Source organism: Acomys minous, assembly GCF_964271855.1.
Source record: "Acomys minous genome assembly, chromosome: 14".
NCBI lineage: Eukaryota > Metazoa > Chordata > Mammalia > Rodentia > Muridae > Acomys > Acomys minous.
The window spans coordinates 21,291,845-21,314,085 of NC_140496.1; the positions used below are offsets into that span (position 1 = coordinate 21,291,845).

Sequence of the window (22,241 nt, forward strand, 5' to 3'; positions counted from 1 at the left end):
TCTTGCTCTTGATGAATAAGTGAATTAAACACACTAGCATTGGCGGCTGGAGAGATGGCTCAGTGGTTAAGAGCACTCACTGGCTGCTCTTTCAGAGGTCCCCGGTTCAATTCCCAGCACCCACATGGCAGCTCACAACTATCTGTAACTCCAGTTCCAGGGGACCTGACACCCTCACACAGAAATACATGCAACCAAACAACAATGCATATAAAATAAAAATAAAATTTAAAAAACACACACTAGCATTTGGCCAATAGCAGTTGCCAGAGACAACAGGAAAGCAGTGCTGCTGCTTCCTGGCATTAGCTTTGGAAAACTATACCCAGTCTCTCCACAAGCCTTACTTTCTTCATTCATAAAATGAGACGTCTGGATTCCCTCCCAAAGTTTGTTCCATGGAGTTTTAGTACTTGGCCTCTTATGATGGCAAAGGGTCCTTGGTGAATGAATTTAGGAAAGCGTTAGTCAGTCTCCTTAAGAGGCTAACATGACCTGAGTCTCTAAGAGGGACACAGTTGCCTGGGGTGCTTCCCACACTTATTTGACCTTACTTCAAAGGAGCATCTCAAGAGGTTACTATGCCAACAGACATCATTGTGGTATGTAAATGAAGTACCTCCAAGGTCCCTTCTACTTCTTACATGCAAATATTCTGGAGCTTTAAGTGTATAAATGGCAGAGTCTTCTTGGTCCTTTTAGATCAGAATGAGAAGGATGAGGAAAGGTATCCAGAAGTCAAAGCCAGGTCTCCCACAGGCAGAGCCACGTGAGGGCACGTGGAGGAGGGGGAAGGAGCCGTTTTCAGTGCCAGGCTCCCATGCTGTCATGTGCATTATCAGTAGGCTGAGCATTCTTCATTCAGCAGCTGCACTAAGGTGCTGAGGCCTCATCTTCCTGCCTTGGCTTCCCACTCATCACCACTGTCATAGGATCTGTCACTGCTAAGGACTCTAAGGAACTACATTTATGTCTACAGCACAGACCTCTCAAAGAAGGGCCGATGCTGAGGCTCAGCCTGATTTTACGCAGATCACCAATCCCATGCCCGACTCAGCCATTGCAAACTGGGGATGGTCATGCACTCTTAGAACATCAGTCTTGGCTCTAATGTTTGCCCTTGGGGCCAGAACAGGACTCTGAGTATTGGATGTTGTAAGTACTGCACGCTGGCCAGCTGCACCAGTGCAAGGGCATGGAGTCCAAATGCAAGAAGAGTGGATGTGGGGTGTCAGCAGCACAGCTTTCAGGTTTGGGTCTGATTCCTGGCTTCATCTATGTGTTTCCCACCTCATGATGGCTCAGCACTTAAGAGCACTAGCTGAACTTGGAGAGGACCCATGTTCAGTTCCCAGCTCCTGGATGGTGGCTCATACCCATCTAATTCTGTTCCAGGGAATCTGAAACTTCTGATCTCTATGAGTACCAAAATGCACAGATATATATATATACAGGCCTAACACCCCCACACATAAAATAAAATGGACTTTAAAAAGAAACAAAATTCAAATACCTTCACTTTAGCTAGTTCATACTAGGTGTCTATTATTTTAACTCAAACAATTCCAAGTATAGTTACACCTGGCTTCCTTCCTTCCTTCCTTCCTTTTTTTCTTTTTTCTTTTTTTGTTTTTTTTTGAGACAGGGTTTCTCTGTGTTACTTTGGCTGTCCTGAACTAGCTTTGTTGACCAGGCTGGCTTTGAACTCACAGCGATCTGCCTGCCTCTGCCTCCCAAGTGCTGGGATTAAGGGTGTACACCACCATGCCTGGTACACCTGTCTTTCTTACCTCTTGAAAGTAAAAAGCACCTGTCCCTGTTGAAATTCCATTGAAATGACAATAAGGATATATATGCACGCACACACACACACACACACACACACGGCATTATGTAGAACAAAAGAACTGATATGACAACAGTAGTCACAAATGATCTGCAGCTGGATGAATCCTGGAGACATGGTTCTGATTTTCTCAGGCTAGCTTATCTTTACCTTAGTATCACTAATAGCATCCTTTTCACTTTCACATAGCCTAGATCACAAGATTGCCTAATTAGTTAATTAGCTAAGACGGGCATGGTAGTGCATGCCTGTAATCCCTCAGCACTGGGAGGTGGAAGCAGGAGGGCCAGACATCCAGGTTCATCTTGGCTACATAGCAAGCCCCGCCCAGATATGGGCTTTATTTTGTGATGAAACTGTCCTGGAAATGGACAGTACTAATGGTTGCATGCTTTGTAACCTTACCAAAGTGATGAATTCTTCATTTTAAAACAGTGAATTTTTACAATATATGAATTATATAGGTTTAAAAAATTGTGTGAAGGGCTGGAGAGATGGCTCAGTGGTTAAGAGCACTGTCTGCTCCTCCAGAGATCCTGAGTTCAATTCTCAGCAACCACATGGTGGCTCATAACTATCTACACTGGGATCTGATGCCCTCTTCTGGTGTGCAGGTATACATGCAGACAGAGCACTCATATAAATTAAATAAATTGTGTAAAAATAAAACACAAGCTACAAGCAGACAGTACACAATCATTTAACCCCTTTCTGTGTGGAAGCAATCGCTGTCTAGGGGGCTGTCCCACCTGGCTGGTCCTAGCTTGGCCTTTCTCCAGTTTGCCAACTTTTCTAGGGTTGTGTCTGTTCTTGGCCTGGCACTATTTCGTTCCTGACATCCTCTAGCCCTGTTCTCTCAGGCTTCTGGCTCAGATCCTTGGACAAATGTGCCCCTGAAATATGCTCATGAAGACTGAAGGGACCTCACTTTCACTTTCACCTCTACCTTAAGGGTGTGGCTATGAGCTGACAGCTGCAATCCCATATATACATCTCATGTTTGGCAGATGATGGAGACCCTGGAAAAACAAGCATTAATTGATGCCTAAATATTTTTGCTTGTTTTGTTCTGTTTGTTTTCATGACAGGGTTTCTCTGTGTAGCTTTGGCTATACTGGACTCACTTTGTAGATCAGGTTGGCCTGGAACTCACCACTGCCCAGCTATTATTGATTTTAATGTGTGGGAACAAACATTTGAAAATTGTGCTTCTGGTCTGATTGGTTCCTTGAAAGTAAAAGACAGCAGTATTAAGTCAAAGTAAGACAGTTGTCTCAGTTGTGCACAGTGGTGCGCACCTGTAATCCCAGCACTCAGGGAAACAGAGGCAGGAGTATCTGTGAGTTCCAGTCCAGCCTGGTCTACAGAGTGAGTCCAGGACACCCAAGGCTACACAGAGAAACCCTGTTTTGAAGAACCACACACACAAAAAAATTGTCTCAATATACACATAGGAGAATCATCACCGAGTTACTTTTCTATTGCTATAACAAAACACTGTGGCCAAGACAACTTATAAAATAAAACGCTGAACTGGAGGCTCACGTTTCCATCACGGTGGGAGGTATGGCAGTGAGGATGGCACTGGAGCAGAAGCTGAGAGCTTGCAGCTCATACATAAGCACAAGGCAGAGAACAAGAGCTCACTGGGAATGGCCTGGGCTTTTAATACCACAAAGCCCTCCAGCAAGGCCACATCTCCTAGTTCTAGGTGTGTTGGACAACAAAGGCTAGATTTGTAGTTACTGTCTGGTACTGACCTGAAGCCTGTGACCACAACGTCACTCAGAGCGGCTGACTGGTAGGAAGCTGCCTGGTTAGCAGGCTGGAGCTTCATGTTCCCAGAAAGGTGGTACTCTTTGGGTTCTTTTGGTTTGTTTGTTCTCCTATCCATGTTGCCAAGGGTTGCAGAGGAAGGCATGTTACCTGCACCCCAGCCAGTTATACAGAAACGTCCCTTCCATTGCTCCCCACGTGGAGACTTCTATGCTAAAAAAGCAGTGTCTGTGGAGCTGGTTCTGGGAGGACACTCGTCTATCCACTGTGTCCACAGCACAGAACAGGCCAAACGCTCTCAAAGCATCTTCCAGGATAAGACAAAAACCAGCAAAGGGAAAAAAGCTTTCCATTTGGTCTGTTTGTTTGCTTATTACCCGCACTGTCTGTGTCAGTGATTAAGTGCCCCTACTTGGCCTAGACAGACAGGCACAAAGTGAGCCTAGGACACAGGCTCTCCATCTTGTGGGTGGAGCACAAGCACCTTCTGTGACCAGAAAGCAGAGCACTAAACCCAAGCCATTCCCACTTTTTTGAGTAGGATTTATCTTCTCTCTCACAGAAACTGCAATGACAGCGGAAGAGTAAGGAGGAGGCAAAGGAGGGCAAAAGGCAACTTAGAGACTTAAGTTATTTTTAAACCCTTTTATGCCCTAATTCCAATGACGCTATGAACAATGTTCGACAAAAGCTCCATCTTATTAGATGCCTGGTCTTACTGAGTATTAACTGTACAGACACTCAGGCCTTCTGGATAACAATGCTAAGAGGGAGGCGTCTACCTTCAGAGTCTACCACTGTGTATCAGCCGTGGTGGCATAGTCTTGTGATTCCAGTCCTCTGAGGCAGATGCAGAAGATCATGAGCTCTATGTTAGCCTGGTTTCAAAGAGTCCCTATGTGCTGGCTAGTTTTATGTTAACTTGATACAAGCGATATCATGGGAGCGGAGTGAGCCTCATCTGAGGAAACTCCTCCCTAAGATCAGGCTGTGGGCAAGCCTGTATGGCATTTTCTTAACTAGGTATTGGTGGGAGAGGACCTGGCCCATTGTGGGAGGTGCCATGCCTGGGATGGTGGTCTGGTGCTGTATAAGCAAGCAGGCTAAGCCAGCCATGAGAAGCAAGCCAGGAGGCACTCATTCATAGGCTCCGCATTAGCTCCTGCCTCCAGGTTCCGGCCCTGTTTGTGTTCCTGTCCTGACTTCCTTCAGCGATGAACAGTGATATGGAAGCATAAGCCAAATAAACCCTTCCCTTCCCAAGTTGCTCTGGTCATGGTGTTTCCTCACAGCAACAGTGACCCTCATGAAGACACTCCTGCTCAAAAAGCAAAAGCTAGACATGGTCTGCACCCAGCACTCAAGTGACAGAAGCAAAGGACCATGTTGAAGGTCATCCTTGGCTACATAGTGAGCTTTAAGCCAGCCTGGGCTACACGGGACCTTGTCTCAAAACAAACAAATCAACAAAAACCCAACCAAATAAACAAAACCCAACAAAATAATCTAATACTAGACTTGAAATTAAAAGTCACTGTAGGGTGAAAGCCTGAGTCTGTCTCAGAAGTTGACTCAACCATCAAATTAACACAACCAAACTCTTACCCCTGTGGAACCTTCAGGCTTGCTTTTTTTTTTCAAAGATGTGACCTGATGTTAAGATCTTTTCCTTTTCTGCAGGGAGCAAGGTGGGTCAGCCTGATGACTGAATTTGAGCCCCAAGGCTCACGTGGTAGAAGGAGACACCTGCCTGCTGAAAGCTGCCCTCTAACCACACTCACACTGTGGCACACACATGCTGGGGCATGGCACGCACAGCTCCCACAGTAAGTAAATAGCAAAAAATAATTTTTCTTTTATCATTTTGAAAGAATGAATTCCAAAATCTACTGCTGCTCTCCACTAGACAGAACACAGATGAGTCTGGTGCTTTTACCACTGGGGACTGGAAGGAGGAAGAAGAGCTCTGGCCTGAGAAGTACCTTCACCTTTTCTTTTCTTGTTTTCTTTTTAGTCCTTTGAGGCAGCTCAGGTCAGCTGCAAACTCTCCCCTGCCCAGTCTCCCAGAGCTGAGACCACAGGCAGGCACCACTATATACCTTTTGACACATGAGCTTCAGAAGAAAATGCTCAGTCACTGCAAACTACAAGCAAAGGAAGACACTTCAAAGTTCTTCAAAGAAGTTAATTTTCAATAAACAATGAGGAAGGCACAAGTTATGTACATAATCTACAGTCAACCCTAAACCATTTGTGTTTGTTAGTTTTGAGACAGGGTCTCATTATGTAGCTCAGGCTGGCCTGGAACTCATGACCCCCTCTTCAGCCTATCCTAGCAATGTATCCCTCAGCCAGTTTTTTCCCCCCAGACAGGATTTCTCTGTGTAACTTTGGCTGTCCTGGAACTCACTCTATAGACCAGGCTGGACTCAAATTCTGCCTGCCTCTCCCTTCCAAGTGCTGGGATTAAACGCATGTGCCACTACCACCTTGCTGCTGCTGCTGCTGCTGATGATGATGATGATGGAGAAGAAGAAGAGGAGGAGGAGGAGGAGGAGCACGAGGAGGGGGAGACAGATTTGTTATGTAGTTCTGGGTAGCCTAGATCTTGCTATGTAGTGAGGCTGGCTTTGAACTTGAGGAATCCTCCTTCTGCCTCTACCTTAGGGGCTGAGATTATAGGTATATGCCACCAAGCTCAGCGGCTCTTTTTTCTGGTGTATGTGCAGCTGGTTTTCATTATTCATGCAATCACACTTTATAAAGTCACTGAGCGTGCAGAATTAGAGGATATTGATGTTTTGCTCCCACTGGAAATACAAGGTAGGCTCCTCATAGCACAGGTTCTGCAAGTACTTCTTTAAAACAAACAAACAAACAAACAAACAAAAAACCCAAATAATTCTATTTCACATTAGGTAATTTCTATCTTTGAACTTATTTATTTTTTCTTAGTTCTCTCTCTCTCTCTCTCTCTCTCTCTCTCTCTCTCTTTCTCTTTGCTATTAATCAATCTAATAACTTTAAAAACATTAATTTTTATTTTATATGTCTATGTACCATGTATTCTGTGGTTTGCGTGCACATGTATGACTTATGTCCATGAATGTGTGTGTGTGCGCACCTGTATATATCCATGTACCTGTGCACATGTGCAGGGGCCAGAGGAGGCTGTCAGGTGCGCTGCTCTATCTCTCTCTGTCTTATTTCTTTGAGATGGAGTCTCTGAATGAACCTAAAGCTATGCCGGTGGCCATCAAGCCCTGGCCACCCTGTCCTGGCTGCCTTACGCCTCAGTGCTGGGTTTATAGGTGTACATGTTAACTGCTGAGAGCTGAGGTCAGATGGCGATTCCTGCTCTTACTCACCTAGCCATCTCTCCAGACTCTCTGGGTTTTTTGTTTCTTTGTTTCTTTTGTTTTGTTTTAAAAGCAGGCAGCTGTATTGCCTGCTTCAGAGGTTAGCCACAGATGTAGACACAGAGGCCTGGGAAACCCCTCTCTGGATTGTCCCCTCTTAGGACTGCCCATCTTTTCCTGGCACATTGGTGTCACTAGATTTCATCTTCTAGTTTTGGCCAAGTAGACTTCTTTGCTAAGGTCCCTACAGTATCACAAGCCTCATCAAATAACATTTAACTTGTCTGTACAGTGAAAGCCAAGCAAATAGAAACTCAGTGCACATGGTTGGCCTTCTAAACCTGGACTCCTCCTAAGAACCAGCCTGTTCCCCCTCGTCTCGACTCCAACTGTACGGCTGCTATCTGAAGGAGTGCCAGCGTCACAGGGCAGTGCTCAACTTCTGCTGCCTAATTATTGTTTTTGGAACAGATTTATACTATAGAGCAAGCGAGTCCCTGGGCAAAGATCAAACTTGGGAAGAGGGTGGTAGTCTCAGCCACCTTTTCACCCTCTTGCCTAGCTTGTTCCTTCTGTGCCAAGGAGGTCTGTTCTCACCTCTGAAACAACACTAGTTACAGGTCTGAACACGCCATGCCTCCTCTCCTGGGTATTCCCAGTAAGTTTATTTTTCAGTCAGAGTAAGCTAGATAGGAGTTTAAAGAAGATAAATTCTGGATTATTAACCGACCTGCTGTATATTACATAGCCTCAGGCTAAAGCTAAAACAAAGGAAAGACCCTCCGCCCCTTTTTTTCCAGTAAGGAAGTAAATGCAGATTTTGTGCTGATTGTCACAAAACAAAACTCCAGCTGCTTTCAAATGGGAATGAGCTAAAAAACCACCTCATGTATTAAAGGCAGTGAGGTCTCCTCCTCTATCCTAATCTCTCTCTCTACCTCCCTGTCCAGCTGCCATAACCAGAGGGGCCTGGGCCCCACATCCACAAGAAACAGATGAAACCCAGCATTAACTTGTGGCTCGCTGTAGCTGGGGAGATGGTGATTAGTGGGACAGAAAGGAAAACTCCGTCAACAGGGTAGCGTTTTCACTTCAGCTGTTCCTGGGGGGCAAAACAGCTCCAGAGAGAATGTCAGCGCAGGCTTTGCAGCCATCTCCTGTCCTCATTACAGCAGCCCCAGTTATAACCACACCTACAATTACTAGATTAACACACCTGGTGTCAGGGATGCAGGAGGGCGAGGAGGCAGGCATCCGTGCACCTACTTCCTGTCCTTCATCACTGAGGAAGCACAATTGGTAAGTTTCAGTGAGTGTGGACTGGCAGTTTGGAGAAGGGAAGGGGCATTTTTTATTCGCACGGCTTTTTGAAAGTGACAAAAAGTCTTTAAGGCCACTGGTTGGTTCCTGTTTGATGAGGCAATCGGTGCTCGTTTCGTTCGCTAGTTACAGATGTGAGACACCTGGATGAAGTTTCTATTTTTTCTCCTCCTGTAAGCCATGTTAGTCTTGAACTTGGCTCTGCAGGGAGGGTCACCTCCTCCTCCTCCTCCTCCTCCTTCCAACTCCTGAGGGCGGGGATTACGGGCACACAACAGCACACCTGGCTTGTAGAGTCCCCTTCATCTTCCACTGTGCTAACCATCATTTTTCCTCTAGTTCACACACACACAGTCTCTTTTTGTGTGCGTGCTCATGTGTGCACACTCTACCACACACTCAGTAAGGATTCGTGCACCAACAGAATTTTACCTTTTTTGACAAGAGGGATCAAACTAAAGGCCTTTAACTACTAAGCATGAGGCCTGCGAGCGTACAAGCGAGCTACACTTGTCCAGAGTGTACAGCTGTCTCATTCCTGCCCAGGGGCACTTGTTCTGTAGCAGACAATGAACTTGACCTTCTGACCTTGCAGCTCCCAAGTGTTGGGATTATAAGAGTACACCACCATGCTGAGCTCTGGTTTTTCCTTAAAAAGTTGTAACTTATATTAAATCTGTTATTATTTGTAGTCTATTCATTTTCATGTACATGTGTATCTGTGCATAACCCTGAGGAGGTCAGAGGTATATCAGCCTGGCTGGAGCTGGAGTTGCAGGCAGGTGGGAGCGGCCTGATGTGGGTGCTGAGGATTAAACATGGGCCCTAGGCAAGGAGAGCAACACTTGCTCTTAACCACTAAGCCACTTCTTCGGCTTCTTCCCAGTTATTAACAACTTACAGACAGCGGTACTCACTAGGGACACAGGTTAGTGCCGACCAGAATGTGTAAAGGCTCTAGGTTCAACCCTCAGTTCCAAAGAGAAAGAGCCTGCAGCAAGAACAACACAAGGACCATGATGCACGTCCCCAAAGCAGCTTTTGTTGTTGTCTGAGATAGGATCATGCCATGTAGCCCAGGCTGCCCTTGAGCTCCTCATCCACCTGCCTTGCTCCTAAATCCTGGGACTGTATGGATCCACCACTAGCCTAAGTAGTTTCTTGAGTGCCTGGGAACTGAGCCAGGGCCTTTCCTGTGCTGAGTGCTGGGCAAGTGCTAGGCCACCGAGCTACATCCCAGCCCTGTAGATCTTAACAAAAACAGAAACACAGATCTCCCTTTTTTCTTTTTTTGTTTTTGTTTGGTTTTGGTTTTTTGTTTTGTTTTTCAAGACAGGGTTTCTCTGTGTAGCCTGACTGTCCTGGACTCACTTTGTAGACCAGACTGGCCTCGAACTCACAAGATCCACCTGCCTCCACTTCCCCAAGTGCTGGGAATACAGGTGTGCATCACGGTACCTAGCTCACAGCTCACTCTCTCTCTCCCTCCTTCCCTCCCCCGCCTCTCAACAATCACACAAGGAGCATTTATTTGAGGCTTAACATGAAATATACAAATAAAAATTTGTATAAACACAAATTCACATAGAGTCATAACACAAATAGCAAAGAACAAAGTAAAAACAAAGAAATTAACTGGCAGCTATGTACAATTGGACACAATTGTGCCACATACATTACAAAGTCTTTTACAAAATAGTCATCTTAGGTCAACAGAAGATGAAGCAATCTTCAATGTCGTCCTGTAAGATGGTTTCTTTACACCTCCTGCTTTCTTCCACTTCCTCCTGTAGTAGGGCTGGTAACTATTCTGGTGATTGCCACCCCCTCGGGATGCCTTGCTGTAAGTGCTCTGCTGACCGCTGTAGTCTGCATATCACTGTCCACATCCACAGTTCCCATAGTTATACCCAGAATAATCATAGCCGCCATAGCCACTATAGTTTTGATCACCACCATAGGCACTATTATAATTTCCATAGCCTTGATCATAATAGTTATTAATTCCTTGGTTCCAGTTTGGGCCCTGACCTCTTCCACCTTTTTGTTGCTGCTGTTGCGGCCTGTACACCTCTTTGGGTTGTGCAACTCTCATTTCGCATTTCCCAGAACCTATCTGATAGTATCTGCTCTTCGCAGCTTCTTTACTGGCTTTTCGTCTGTGTACGTGATGAACCCTCTTCTCTCATGGTTTTCATGTCCATGGGAAGCTCAGTGTTCTCTATCTCTCCAAAGGCTCCAAAATAGTCTTTGATTTGTTCTTCTGAAGTATCTGGACTCAGTCCACCTTTTTAGGGGGTTCTTTTCCCTTTAAAGTTTTGGCCCTTTTGGGGTCTATCAACTTGCCATGCAGTTTGTGTTCTTTCAGTTCCAAAACCTTATCCACACTAGCAGCATCTTTGAAAAGCACAAATCCAAATCCTCTTGATCGTCCAGTACCTGGATCTGTTTTAACCGTGCAGTCTACAACGGTCATCCTGCTGATTCTTGCTCGAGTTGATCTTGGATCCCTCTGGGAATTCCTCTATGTTGCTTTACTCATTCATGTCCTTCATGGTGGCGGAGCCATGGGCAAGGGGGTGCTGGCTCGCAGTCTGGGTCTCAGCGGCAGTGGCGGGAGAGCATTGTATGGAGCTAGATTTAAAATGGCGGTGGAAGAACCCACAGATGTTTCTTGATTCTCATTTGTACAGCAGGTCTTACACAAAGGCTGTGTTTTTATTGATAATTTACAATTCATCTAATTCTGTGAATTGTCAGGATATGGAGCACATGTCCCCTATCTCATCAAAAGACAAAATAGGTAAGAACTCCATTACTCCGCAATTCTTCCGCTAGAGAAGCTCTTGGGACTCAGCCAGACCATTCCTCCCACTTCCTTTGTGTCACTGTTAGTCATGTCCCCAATATCTATTTCCTCCGTCATCTTTCTTGCTAACTAAACTGATTTTGTTCCGAGCAGAAATGTGCCAGCTAAATACATCATCAAGACACCATACAGTGGGGAGTGGTTAGGTAAGCATTCTGGCTAATGAGCCAAACAAAAGTAAGCTGGGGACGGGAGGCGCAGTGATGCTAGAAAGCCCTCCACCAAAGGATGTAAAGGCGCTAGAACTGTCTCTCTCCTGCCTTCTTTATTTCTCCGTTAAGTCGTTCTGGAGGCCACAGCTACAGCAGCTGCACTGCAGTCAGGAGACAAAGGGCCATGACAATTCTGGATACGCTGGCCCCGCTATAACTGAGCTGCTAAGAATCACACGGCTCTTGTGATTTGATAAGAACAAATCCTTACTTGTTGAGGCCGCTGTAGAGAAGCTTTTAAAACTTGCAGGTGAACATGTTCATGCCCCATGAGCTCACTCCGTCCAGACCTTACCCAGACAGGGCACATGAGAAGGCAGAGAAGTGCAGCTGAGGGTGACGAACAGGGAAGTGGCTGTTTGGAAATTCAGCTGCCAGGCTCAACAATAGCAAGGAGGCATTTATGGAGAAAGCGTGGCTGGGTAAGGTCGGAACGGGATAGCTAAGAGTGCCTACGTGTACAAACAGGTATCCGCAACCCGATACGGTAAAATAGAGGCTTGAATAAAGCCTTTCTGTGTGATAGAACAATCACGCTCACAACGCCTTCGCAGAGGGCTGGCTAAATACTGATGTGCAAGCCACACATGAGTCTATGGATGCCAGCAAGTGAATTATTAATGCAGACTCCATCTGAAATCAGCTGGGAAGGCCCTTCCATTAGAAGCAAGGCAGAAATGAATTTGAGGCCACTCAATCTCAGCACACATTTGGATGCATAAACTTTCTTCCTGTTTTGGCCATACACCAGGGAGTGGTCCGACCCAACCCACTGGAAGGAAGGAAGAAGGGGTAATTTTTATGCCACAACAAAAGTATGGATTGAACTCAGAGCTGGCAGGGGAGTCTCTTCAATAAAGCCTCCGGTACGTAAGCAGGAACAACAGAGTGAGTCAGAGAGACAAGGCTCCGGGAGTTCAGGCTGCAGAGCAGGGTAAATGTGCTCCACAGCTCACCTGGGAGCCCGAGGGAATGCCAGGGCTCACAGCCCCAGGAAATGTGCGAGGGTACTGTGTGATCTAATGCATTACAGAGACTCTTATTGAAGATGCAAACAACAGCATTTTCTTGCTACGAAAACTCTGTTGGTCAACTCATATCTAAGAAAAAGGTTTTAGCTCGACCTGTACAAGGAAGCCTGGATAACAGAACAACGTAAGGAAGGGGATGATGTGCACGGGCAAGATGAGCTTACCTCGGTTGCTTTCTGGCTGAGTCCCCGAAGCAGCAGCACAATCACGTGGACCGCAGCTCTGCGCACCTGAACGTCACTGTCTGTTTTAGCCACAGCAATCAGGCAGGCCGTCACCTAGCAGGATGAGGGAAGAAGTCAGTGGGAATCAGGATTGCATCATCACTTACAGCCTTCCAACTGCCTTCTTCTCAATGACACGGTCCTCAGGAGCAATCTGGCTTAGAAAGGGCTGACTTAGTTTCCTCATGTGATAGAGGTCGTGAAATAGTCACGCTTTTCCAGAAAAGGTCAAAATCTCGTTTGAAATTCAGGGGTGGAACCAGGGAGTAGGAAGTCACAGATGTCTACAAAATATGTATTTCAAAAAAGGAAAGGCCAAAATGCAAGTATCTAAGACCAGAGAAAAGGTATTGGGTGCTCTTCCTTAGTAACATCAGAGGAAGGAAAGATGAGGACCATGAGGCCTAGCGAAGGAGCTTCCAAGACCTGGCCTGGCATGAGGATGGTATGTGCTGATGAGAGCCTCAGCCCAGCCTGAGGAGGAGAGATCCTCGGTTCCCTCTGCACGTCTACCCAGGCCTCCCAACCCAGTGCCCACTCCAGGAAGTCAGCACGGCCGGTTTCAAGCATAAAGACCTGAGCTTGAAACTGGTGCACACAAGAAGAGAGAGGAGAAGAAGAGGGAGAGGGAGGGAAAGATTCTGCCAGAGTCTCCTCCTTTCTGGAACAGATCGCTTAGACTCAGGCACTTTCATAGACAATTGTATCTTAGAAAGGAAAGACTAGAAATGACTTGCAAAGCATGGTGTCACGTGGGTCAGTTAAACGGCTCAGAGGGCACCAGTGTGAGCTGCTTAAGCCTGGTTACCTGAGCTCTCTCTCTCTGAAACCTTATAAAGGGGGAACTGGCTCCTGGGAACTGTACACACACACACACACACACACACACACACACACACACACACACCACGGTTCTATATATACATAGCTATTAATTATATGTAATAAAAATAAAGCATGAGGGCCTGAGTTTGAAACTGGCACACACGGAAGAGGAGGAGGAGGGGTTTGGAGGGAGGAGAGAGAGTGAGAGAGAGAGAGAGAGAGGGAGAGAGAGATTGATTTTAAATTCTGTACCAGCTATCCTACCACTGCTCCTCATAAGCACAAAATTACCCTAAAAATTCAATAAAGAGCCACCAGTAACAATAACAACAGGCCTTTTTAAGGCATTTGTGCAAGTTTTAGAAGGAGAAACATGACTTTTGTGTGTCATATGGCACTAACAAGCTGTGAAGATGTCTAAAGTATTCAATTGGTTTTTCTCACATAGTTTTGTTATTAGGTTTTCATTGTGTGCCTGTATTTCTTGGCCAACAGTGGAGGGAATTCTAGCCATGATAAGAAAATAGCCAGATCGTGTATTAGAAAACATGTATAAATACTTATTATGTTCAAAGGATGGGGAATACAGGCACAATGAGGAAATAGGCTTGTGTAAAAATTTTAACTATGCAGGTTGTATTTTTCACAGCTTTCAAACAGTTGGGCAGAGTTCAAAGTGTCTAATTAATCAGTGATGGCAGAGAGATTAGAAGGAGGAGGCTTGTTCTGAAATATAATTGCATCTGTGATGCGCTGGCATTCCATCAAGTTGTGCATCTATTGCACAAACTTGCAGTTTGGAAGGGAAGAAAAACCTCAAAGAAACTGCAGCCCATTGGGAGCTGTTGTTCAGTAAGATCCAGTAAGCTGCTTCTCTGCTTTGGACCGGGACCCCAAACCCCAAGGCCAGCAGGGGCAGCTTCCACGCCCCTGGCATTAACGGTAGAAGCATTTTAGTCCTAAGAGGAATTCCTTGGGCCACCTCCAAAGAGGCAACAATATAATAGCTACCTCCACTTTCAAGCTTAGTATTTACAAGGTAGGAACTAAAGGCAGAGAAACAAGTTAGAGCTAGGCTGTAGTCTTTCCAGACACATGAAAGTTTTCCTCACTAGGTTTCATAACATAGGAAGCCAGCCCAGAGCAAAGTCACAAGCCGAGGCTCCTAAGTGCTTGTCTGTGCCTCTCAAGATTTAGCTTGGGGCCCAGGAGTCGGGTTTGGGAGATCCCAGTTTCCCCTTTAGAACCATATTGGTGCCTTTGTCTCCTCGGCTCTACCTCCCTGTACCTCAACTCTGGGTCAAGCCTGGCTCTGACTGGTAAGCTACAGTTTGGATATCCTGGGAGAAGTATCCTGTTTGGAAATGTTAATCCTTAAATCCCCAGGCTGTCTTGAAGGTACAGTGGAAAGAACTGTGCTGCTACGGGGAGGGGTTGCTGGGATGGCCTGCTGCTTATGTGCCAGCTGCAAGCAGCTGTCCAGGACTAAGATCAGAGGCGGCCTGGGAACCTTCCTGAGTACCTCTGCCACCAGGGCCACATCCTATGAACATGGAATGGCTGCTCAAGGCAGTGGGATTTTGAGTGGCATTCTGTCACCTAAAGACGACAGCTCCTGCTCAGGCCAGGGCCCCCCAGGCCCAGCTCACATGCTGCTTCCTGTAGGCTGGTGCCACTTGTGTAAAAGTTACTTTTATTCTCCTGGCTCAGTTGTTGTCTGGGAGGCTTACTGCCTCCTTCTAACCCAGGCCCAGTCCTGGAAGCTTCTAGCCTTTGTACAATCTAACCTAGGCCTATAATGCGTTCAGCCTCTGAGACTTACTGCCTAATAAGCTCATCCTTACTTGTTCTTTCTGAGCTCTGAGCTGGCTGGTTCAACTCAGCTGTTCTGGCTCAAACTTTAAAACACAAAAACAAAAACAAAAACAAAAACAAAACAAACTTTTCTTCCAGCTGACTTATTTAGTCTGGCTTCTCTCTTGGCCTGGAACTGCTCTACTTGGCCTCAAACTAACTCAGCATCTGCTCTACCCTTCTGGCTTCTTCTCATTTTCTGGCTTGTTCCATCTTCACCTGAGTTCTCTGCAACCCATCTCTCCATTACTGTCTTGGTAAAAAGCTGCCTCTTCTCTCTGTAAAACTGCCTCTTAAGTAGCTTCCCTTTCCTCTCTCTTCTCCTGAGAGTTAGGCATATCCTATTCTGTCAAAAAATCTTCTCTGATATTTTTAAAGTCACCCTTCCTGCCACTCAATTAGACATTACTTTCAAAGATGGGTGCTTCCTTCTACAAACTAACTTTACCTTCGTTTGGGATTAAAGGCATGTACCACCACACCTGGACCTAAGCTTTTCTTTACCTGAAACTTGCTCTATACCAGGCCGGCCTGGAACTCAGATCTGTTTCCCTGTCTCCTGGATTAAAGGTGTATTTGTATTCCAGCCAGATCACACAGACCTAGAAGGTCTTTGGATGTGATCTCTTGCCATAGCAGCCATGTTCTGAACTAACACCTGCTTCTGTCTGACACTAGATGCAGGGGGCCTGTGAGGCTATACCACCTTCCATCTGTCTAGCCTGAACAGGTCACTCCATTGCTAGTCTCTCACCTCCAGTTCCAAGGACAGACTCAACACTGCCTTCCATCTCTAAAAGCCTTGATGAGCCACAGACATGATGTAAGGTCTTTACTAATTTATGGCTGGGATAATATTCCCACCTTCCACTTCTAATTTCTCCCACAGGACAGAAATATATTTTGTATTAATTTGTGACATTGGCCCTAAGGGTCAGTGTACCTACTGTAATAAGCAAGACTGCTGGAGGCTTTCTCCACACAGGCTGGATCATGGAAACCATATTCACTCCCGGCAGCCATACAGAAGGAAAGATGATGGCTGCTTCAGAAACAGTAATGGTCAAGTAAAAGTCAAGCAATTAAACATTTCATAGGAGCCAACAGACATAAGGACAATCATCATTGCCCAAAGAGCTGGCACACACCAAGTATAAATAAGACTATACAAATAAAGACAATAAAATGGCAAGATTACCAGTAACTGACTTTGGAAAATTCCAGGAGAGACGCTACTAGAGTTGAGGTGTGAACCGAGAAAACATGACCTCAGTGCCCCAGCTGTTTCCTCTCCCCTTTCTCCAAAGCTTCATTTGTTAAAATTCAGTTGGTGTGTTAACGTGTCTGAAACTAGGCTCATTGGTGAACTACAAGCCAACATTTACTATGAGCTCAGCTTACTCATTCAGTCTGCCAGGAAAGGAGCCATGTTGGTCACTTGAGCTTATTCAGGGGTCCTCAAAGCATCAGTGTCTCATGTCAGGTACTTTGTCATGTGTGAAATTGCACTGATGGTGGAAAGCTTATGATAAACTCATAGCATGTGGTGATTTAAGTGAGAATGTCCCCACAAAGTGGCATTTGATTTTTCCCACCATTGGTTTCTCCAGATAGGGTTTCTCAAGATAGGGTTTCTCTGCCTTCACTGTCCTAGACTCACTTTGTAGACCAGGCTGGCCTCGAACTCACAGCGACCCGCCTGCCTCTGCCTCCCGAGTGCTGGGATTAAAGGCGTGCACCACCATGCCCAGCTCCAAACTGACATTTGAAAACTTGGTCCCCAGTTAATAGTGCTGTTTGGGGAAGCTCAGGATGTATGAACTTGCTGGAGGAAATGCATCAATGAGGGCGGGCTTTGAGTTTGCAGCTTGCACCATTCCCAGGTTGCTATCTTTATTTTATGGTTTAAAATGTGAGCCTTGTTGAATGAGCTGGCACAGGCATTTAATCCCAGCACTCTGGAGACAGAGATGGGCAAATCTCTGTGAGTTTGAGGCCAGCTTGATCTACATAGAGAGTTCTAGGATAGCCAGGGCTACACAGAAAGACACTGTCTAAAAAAGAAAGGAAGAAAGAGAGAGACAGAGAGAGGGACAGAGAGAAGGAGAGAGAGAGGAGAAGAAGAAGAAGAAGAAAAGAAAAGAAAGGATGTGGGCCTTCTTTAGCTTCCTGCTCCTGCCACTGTGCCTTCATCCTACCATCATGGACTCTAGCCCTTCTCAATTGTAAGCCCAAATAAACTCCTTCATATATAGGTTGCATTTGTCATGTTTTATCACAGGAATAGAAAAGTAACTAATATAAACAGTAATTTTGTAGCAGATCTCGTAGCTCAAGATATGGAATTCTGGGCATTTATTTGGGCAGTCTATTAAAGTAGACTGTTCTAAGGCCTTGCCACCTGGGGCACATCATATTTGCTGGGTTGAGGACAGGCCCCTTCCTGTGGTGCACTTAAATCACATTACTTCACACACAGTGATAAAGATGAAAGAGCCTATCAAGATTTGGTTTCAAGCAACACATTGCTTGAACAAGACGTTGTGGAAAAAAATGGTAACATTCTCTAAACTCTAAACAGGCCAAATCTTGACATCACAAAGAAGAAAAACTTGAATTTCCAGTATGAAGATGGAAGAGTTGAACCCTACTTTCTTTTCCTCCCTGCCAGCCAACACCATATAAAATACAGAGTGCTCCTAAATCTGGACCACTGACAAATTAGGACAGCTCTCTTCAGATGTCACAGCTAGAGGAGCAAAGGTCCCCAGAGCAAAGAGCATCAGATGAGGCTTTGATGGCCAGTTCAACTTTCTTTCTTTTTAAAAGATTTATTTATTATTTATACAGTATTCAACCTGCATGTGAGCCAGCAGGCCAAAAGAGGGCACCAGATCTCATTATAGATGGTTGTGAGCCACCATGTGGTTGCTGGGAATTGAACTCAGGACCTTCGGAAGAACAGTCAGTGTTCTTAACCTCTGAGCCATCTCTCCAGCCCCAGTTCAACTTTCTAATGAAGTACATTATGCATCCTCTTCCTCTGCCTTCCTAGCACTTATCTGTGACTTTTCTATCACAGGGTGCCAGCTCTGTGCCAGCCCCCTGGGCTTGGTATAATGAATCACTTTCTCATCCTGTCCATTTTGTACTCTACTGAGATTTTCTGACAGAAAGAGTCCTTTGTCTGTATACTTTACTGCTCCACACGACCAATGCTTAGGACAGAGAACTGTGGAGGGACAGCATGCCGGCTGCAGGGCAGTCTCTTCAAGTGAAGCTCCTTCTCCATCAGCTCTGGAGGCCAGGTGCCTCTCAGAAAGCAGGCTCCTGAAGCCTTCATTACATGCAGAAGAGCTAATAAAGATGTCACCGTGACCACTGCATTGCTTCTGCTCTGCCCTCTCATCTCACACAAAGGAAAGGCCCAAAGACTGTGCAAGCCCCATGTGGATTGGCCACTACCTTTCCAACACTGGCTCCTGCTGTCCTTTCTCTTACCCTCCCCCCCTCAAGCCACACTGGCCTTGGATCTACCCCTGCATGGAATGTTTTCCTCCAGGTACATGGATCCTTTCTTTCCTTATATCTTTGCTCAAATGTCACTCAACAGAAAACTTTGCTTGTCCATCTCATTTGTGTCCATCAGCAAACTGCCTCTTATCTCACTAGGTGTAATTTCCTAGTGACTTACCATTGTGGCATGAAATATTTCTTTATCTACTGTGTACTCCTCGTCTCCAGAATGCCAGTCCTGTGCTCACATCTGGTTCTGACCATCCAGCACATGACTTGACTTGGCTGTAGGCCCAACTGGCACCAAGTACGTGTTCAAATCACATCTACTGAATGACTAAAGAAAATGAAGGCCTGCTCCAGAAGCTGCTGGGTGGTGGTGGTGCACACCTTTAATCCCAGCACTTCAGAGGCAGAGACGGGCAGATCTCTGAATTCAAGGCCAGCTTGGTCTACATAGTGAGTCCAGGACAGCCAATGCCACATAGAGAAACCCTGTCTTGAAAAACCAAAAGAAAAAATTAATTTAAAAAATTCTTTTAAAAAAAGAAGAAGGAATAGTCTCTTTTTGCGGGAAGGCATGGGGACAGGAACATGAGGAAGCTGGTCACATTGCACCTGCAGTCAGGAAGTAGAGCGATAAACTCGGATGTTCAGCTTATTTTCTCCCTTTCCTCTTTTTATTTAATCTGAGACTCCAGCACATAGGACAGGACCATTCTTCTCTTCACGGTTAAATCTCTCTAGAAACGCCTTCACTGATACCTCTAGGTGTATCTCTAGGGGATTATAAATCCCATCAAGTTGACAATGAAGATCAACTACAAGTTTAGCTTTGTCAACAGACATCCACCTGCCTCTGCCTCCTCAGTGCTGGGATTAAAAGTCTGTGCAAACCACTGCATGGCTAAACACATTACTTGTAAATCACCTTTTGCCCTCAAAGGATCATTGCTATCTCATATTCCAAAGTACAAGAGCCTCTGAAATCTTAACAGTTCTACCATTACTCAAGCACAAAGACTCAAGGCTCAAAACTCTTTTTTTTTTTTTAAGGTTTTTTCGAGACAGGGTTTCTCTGTGTAACAGTCCTGGCTTTCCTGGACTTGCTTTTGTAGACCAGGCTGGCCTCCAACTCACGGCAATCTACCTGCCTCTGCCTCCCAAGTTCTGGGATTAAAGGCGTGCGCCACCACCACCCAGCAAGGCTCAAGCCTCTTAACTATAGAGCCTCCATAAAACAGAACAAAACAAAAACATACTTCTAAGCTATAATGGCACAGATTAAACATTTACATTCTGATAGGGAACAATAAGGGGATATCCAGAAAGACCAGACAAGCAAACCTGAAGCCTATCAACACGGAACTAAACACTGGCTCTCCATCTGGCTCTTGGGCTCTTGGTGACATCATGTAGGCTCTTGGTGACATCATGTAGGCTCCAATGGACTTGGGAAGCTTCTAGTTCTATCATGTGCACCACACACAGCCCCTCTCTTGCATTGTTCTATTCTCAGCCTACAGCTTTCCTTGGTGGACATCCCATGGTCCTCGTATCTCTGGCATCATAGTTTCCATTTCAACTCAGGAGTCACATTTTTCCCAAGGGCTTGTCAAGTCTTTGCTGCAGGGAATCCACCCCTGCCAGCACAGCTTGGCTTTAGTGACTCTCTGAAACCTTGGTGCATGACCCCCTCATGACAACTTATATTTTGCCTGCCTGTAAAACCAGCACATGTGGATGATGCCATCAAGTGCTGCTGCCAGCCTGAGACCCAGAATGCCCCTTCTATTCCAGTTGTGGCCTCTGTGTGACCTTGGCAGCTGAGCACTTCCAATAAACCACATGGTCAGGGTAAACAGTGAAGGCCCCACTTCTTGGTAACAATTTCTGTATTAGCTACTTTTCTTGTTGTGACGAAATACATGACAAAGGCAACCTAAGGGGAGAGGGATTTATTTGGCTCACAGTACAGAAGGCCACAGTCCGTCACAGCAGGAGGCACAGCAGAAGATGACTAGGGCCATGTTACCTCTGCAGTCAGGAAGCATAGACAGATGAGCATTGGTATTCACTTTGGTTTTTCCTTTTTCTCTTTTATTTAGTCTGGGGCCTAAAATCATGTACTAGCACTATCACATTCATGGCAGGTCTTCACTTCTAAGCTAAGTCACCAGAAATACCTTCACAGACCCACCCTGAGGTGTGTCTCCAGGAGGCTCTAAACCCTATCAAGTTGACAATGAAGACTAGACATCAGAGTGGAGCACACTTGTAATTCGAGTAGCTCCAAAGCTGTGGCAGTCTAAAAACCCAAGGGCTGGACATACAGCTGGGGGGTTGGGGGTGAAGAATACTTGCCTAGCACTTGCAGGGCTCTAGGTTCAACCCCCATCTCTCACACACCCACACACGCATGCACACATGCAAGCAAGCACTCATGTCAAAGATTCCCCGACTCTTTCCATGTGAATGGACTAAACTTGTCTGACTACAGAAGGGCTCAGTGGATGAAACACTAAAGCTGGCAGGCCTCCAAGCATGTTCAAACTTGTAGTCCACCCGAGGTAGCCGGTTTGGCACTGATGACAAGGCAAGCGTGGGATGCTACATTAGAAGAACATCTAAGAGGAGGAGGCAGAAATTATATGGGAGGGAAACACCTAGTTTTTCAAATCAGAGGGAATATATTGCTGTCTGAAGTTTTTCTGCCAAAATCAGGCTCTATTAAAGTAACAGCTGCGTGATCCTTCCTGCCTGTGGCTTTTCTCAAATGGCAATACTTTCTAGTTTTAAGGCACAGAGGCAATCTTATAAGTAAGCCAAAACTGTTGCGAGACAATACAGAAAAATGGAACTAACTGCTCACATACAAATCCCAGCCCTGCCGCCTGCTATCTGCAGACCTTGGCAGCTTGTTTAGTCTCTCTGTGCCTCGGCTTCCACTGTTAGCACGAGATCGGTTGACAGACGTAAGGTATTAAGTGCTTGCTGTTATGACTACTTCTTAAACTTGCAGGCACTAGTCTTCCCATACAGCCTTACCATCCTCTGCGTTTGCCATTGATGAGAAAACATGGTGCCCACTACATGCCAAGAACTATATAGAAATCTGAGGGTATGAGAAGGTGGATGAAGAATGGTCCTAGGGTTTGGGCATGCAGCTCAGAAGGAGAATGTTAGCTAGGTGTGTGCAAGGCCCTAGAGCTGATGCTTAGCACTGTCAGAGAAGGAGGAGGAGGACAATGACAACTTGTTCTACCCTTTTTATGCTTGCATCTTATTAATGATCATAAAAAGTTTTAAGATAAATGTAGTAAAAAAAAAAGTACACAGCTCTAGAAATAGGGCAGGATCCTGTCTGTGTTCATGCATCAACTAAGGAGAGAAGCTGCCTATCCACGTG

At 45.7% G+C, this 22,241-nt stretch overlaps 1 protein-coding gene and 1 pseudogene across 2 annotated transcripts in view; both read right to left on the bottom strand.

The window, feature by feature from the left end:
* Positions 1–22,241, bottom strand: part of TANGO6 (transport and golgi organization 6 homolog) — a 160,965-nt gene that overhangs the window by 16,601 nt on the left and 122,123 nt on the right. The window contains exon 17 of the mRNA XM_084757334.1: positions 12,578–12,691. Coding sequence (XP_084613460.1) covers positions 12,578–12,691 — 114 coding nt within the window. The remainder of the gene's footprint in view (positions 1–12,577; positions 12,692–22,241) is intronic.
* On the bottom strand, positions 5,307–12,542 carry LOC311583598 (heterogeneous nuclear ribonucleoprotein D-like; annotated as a pseudogene). Its single transcript has one exon. The product of its transcript is annotated as a heterogeneous nuclear ribonucleoprotein D-like (transcript).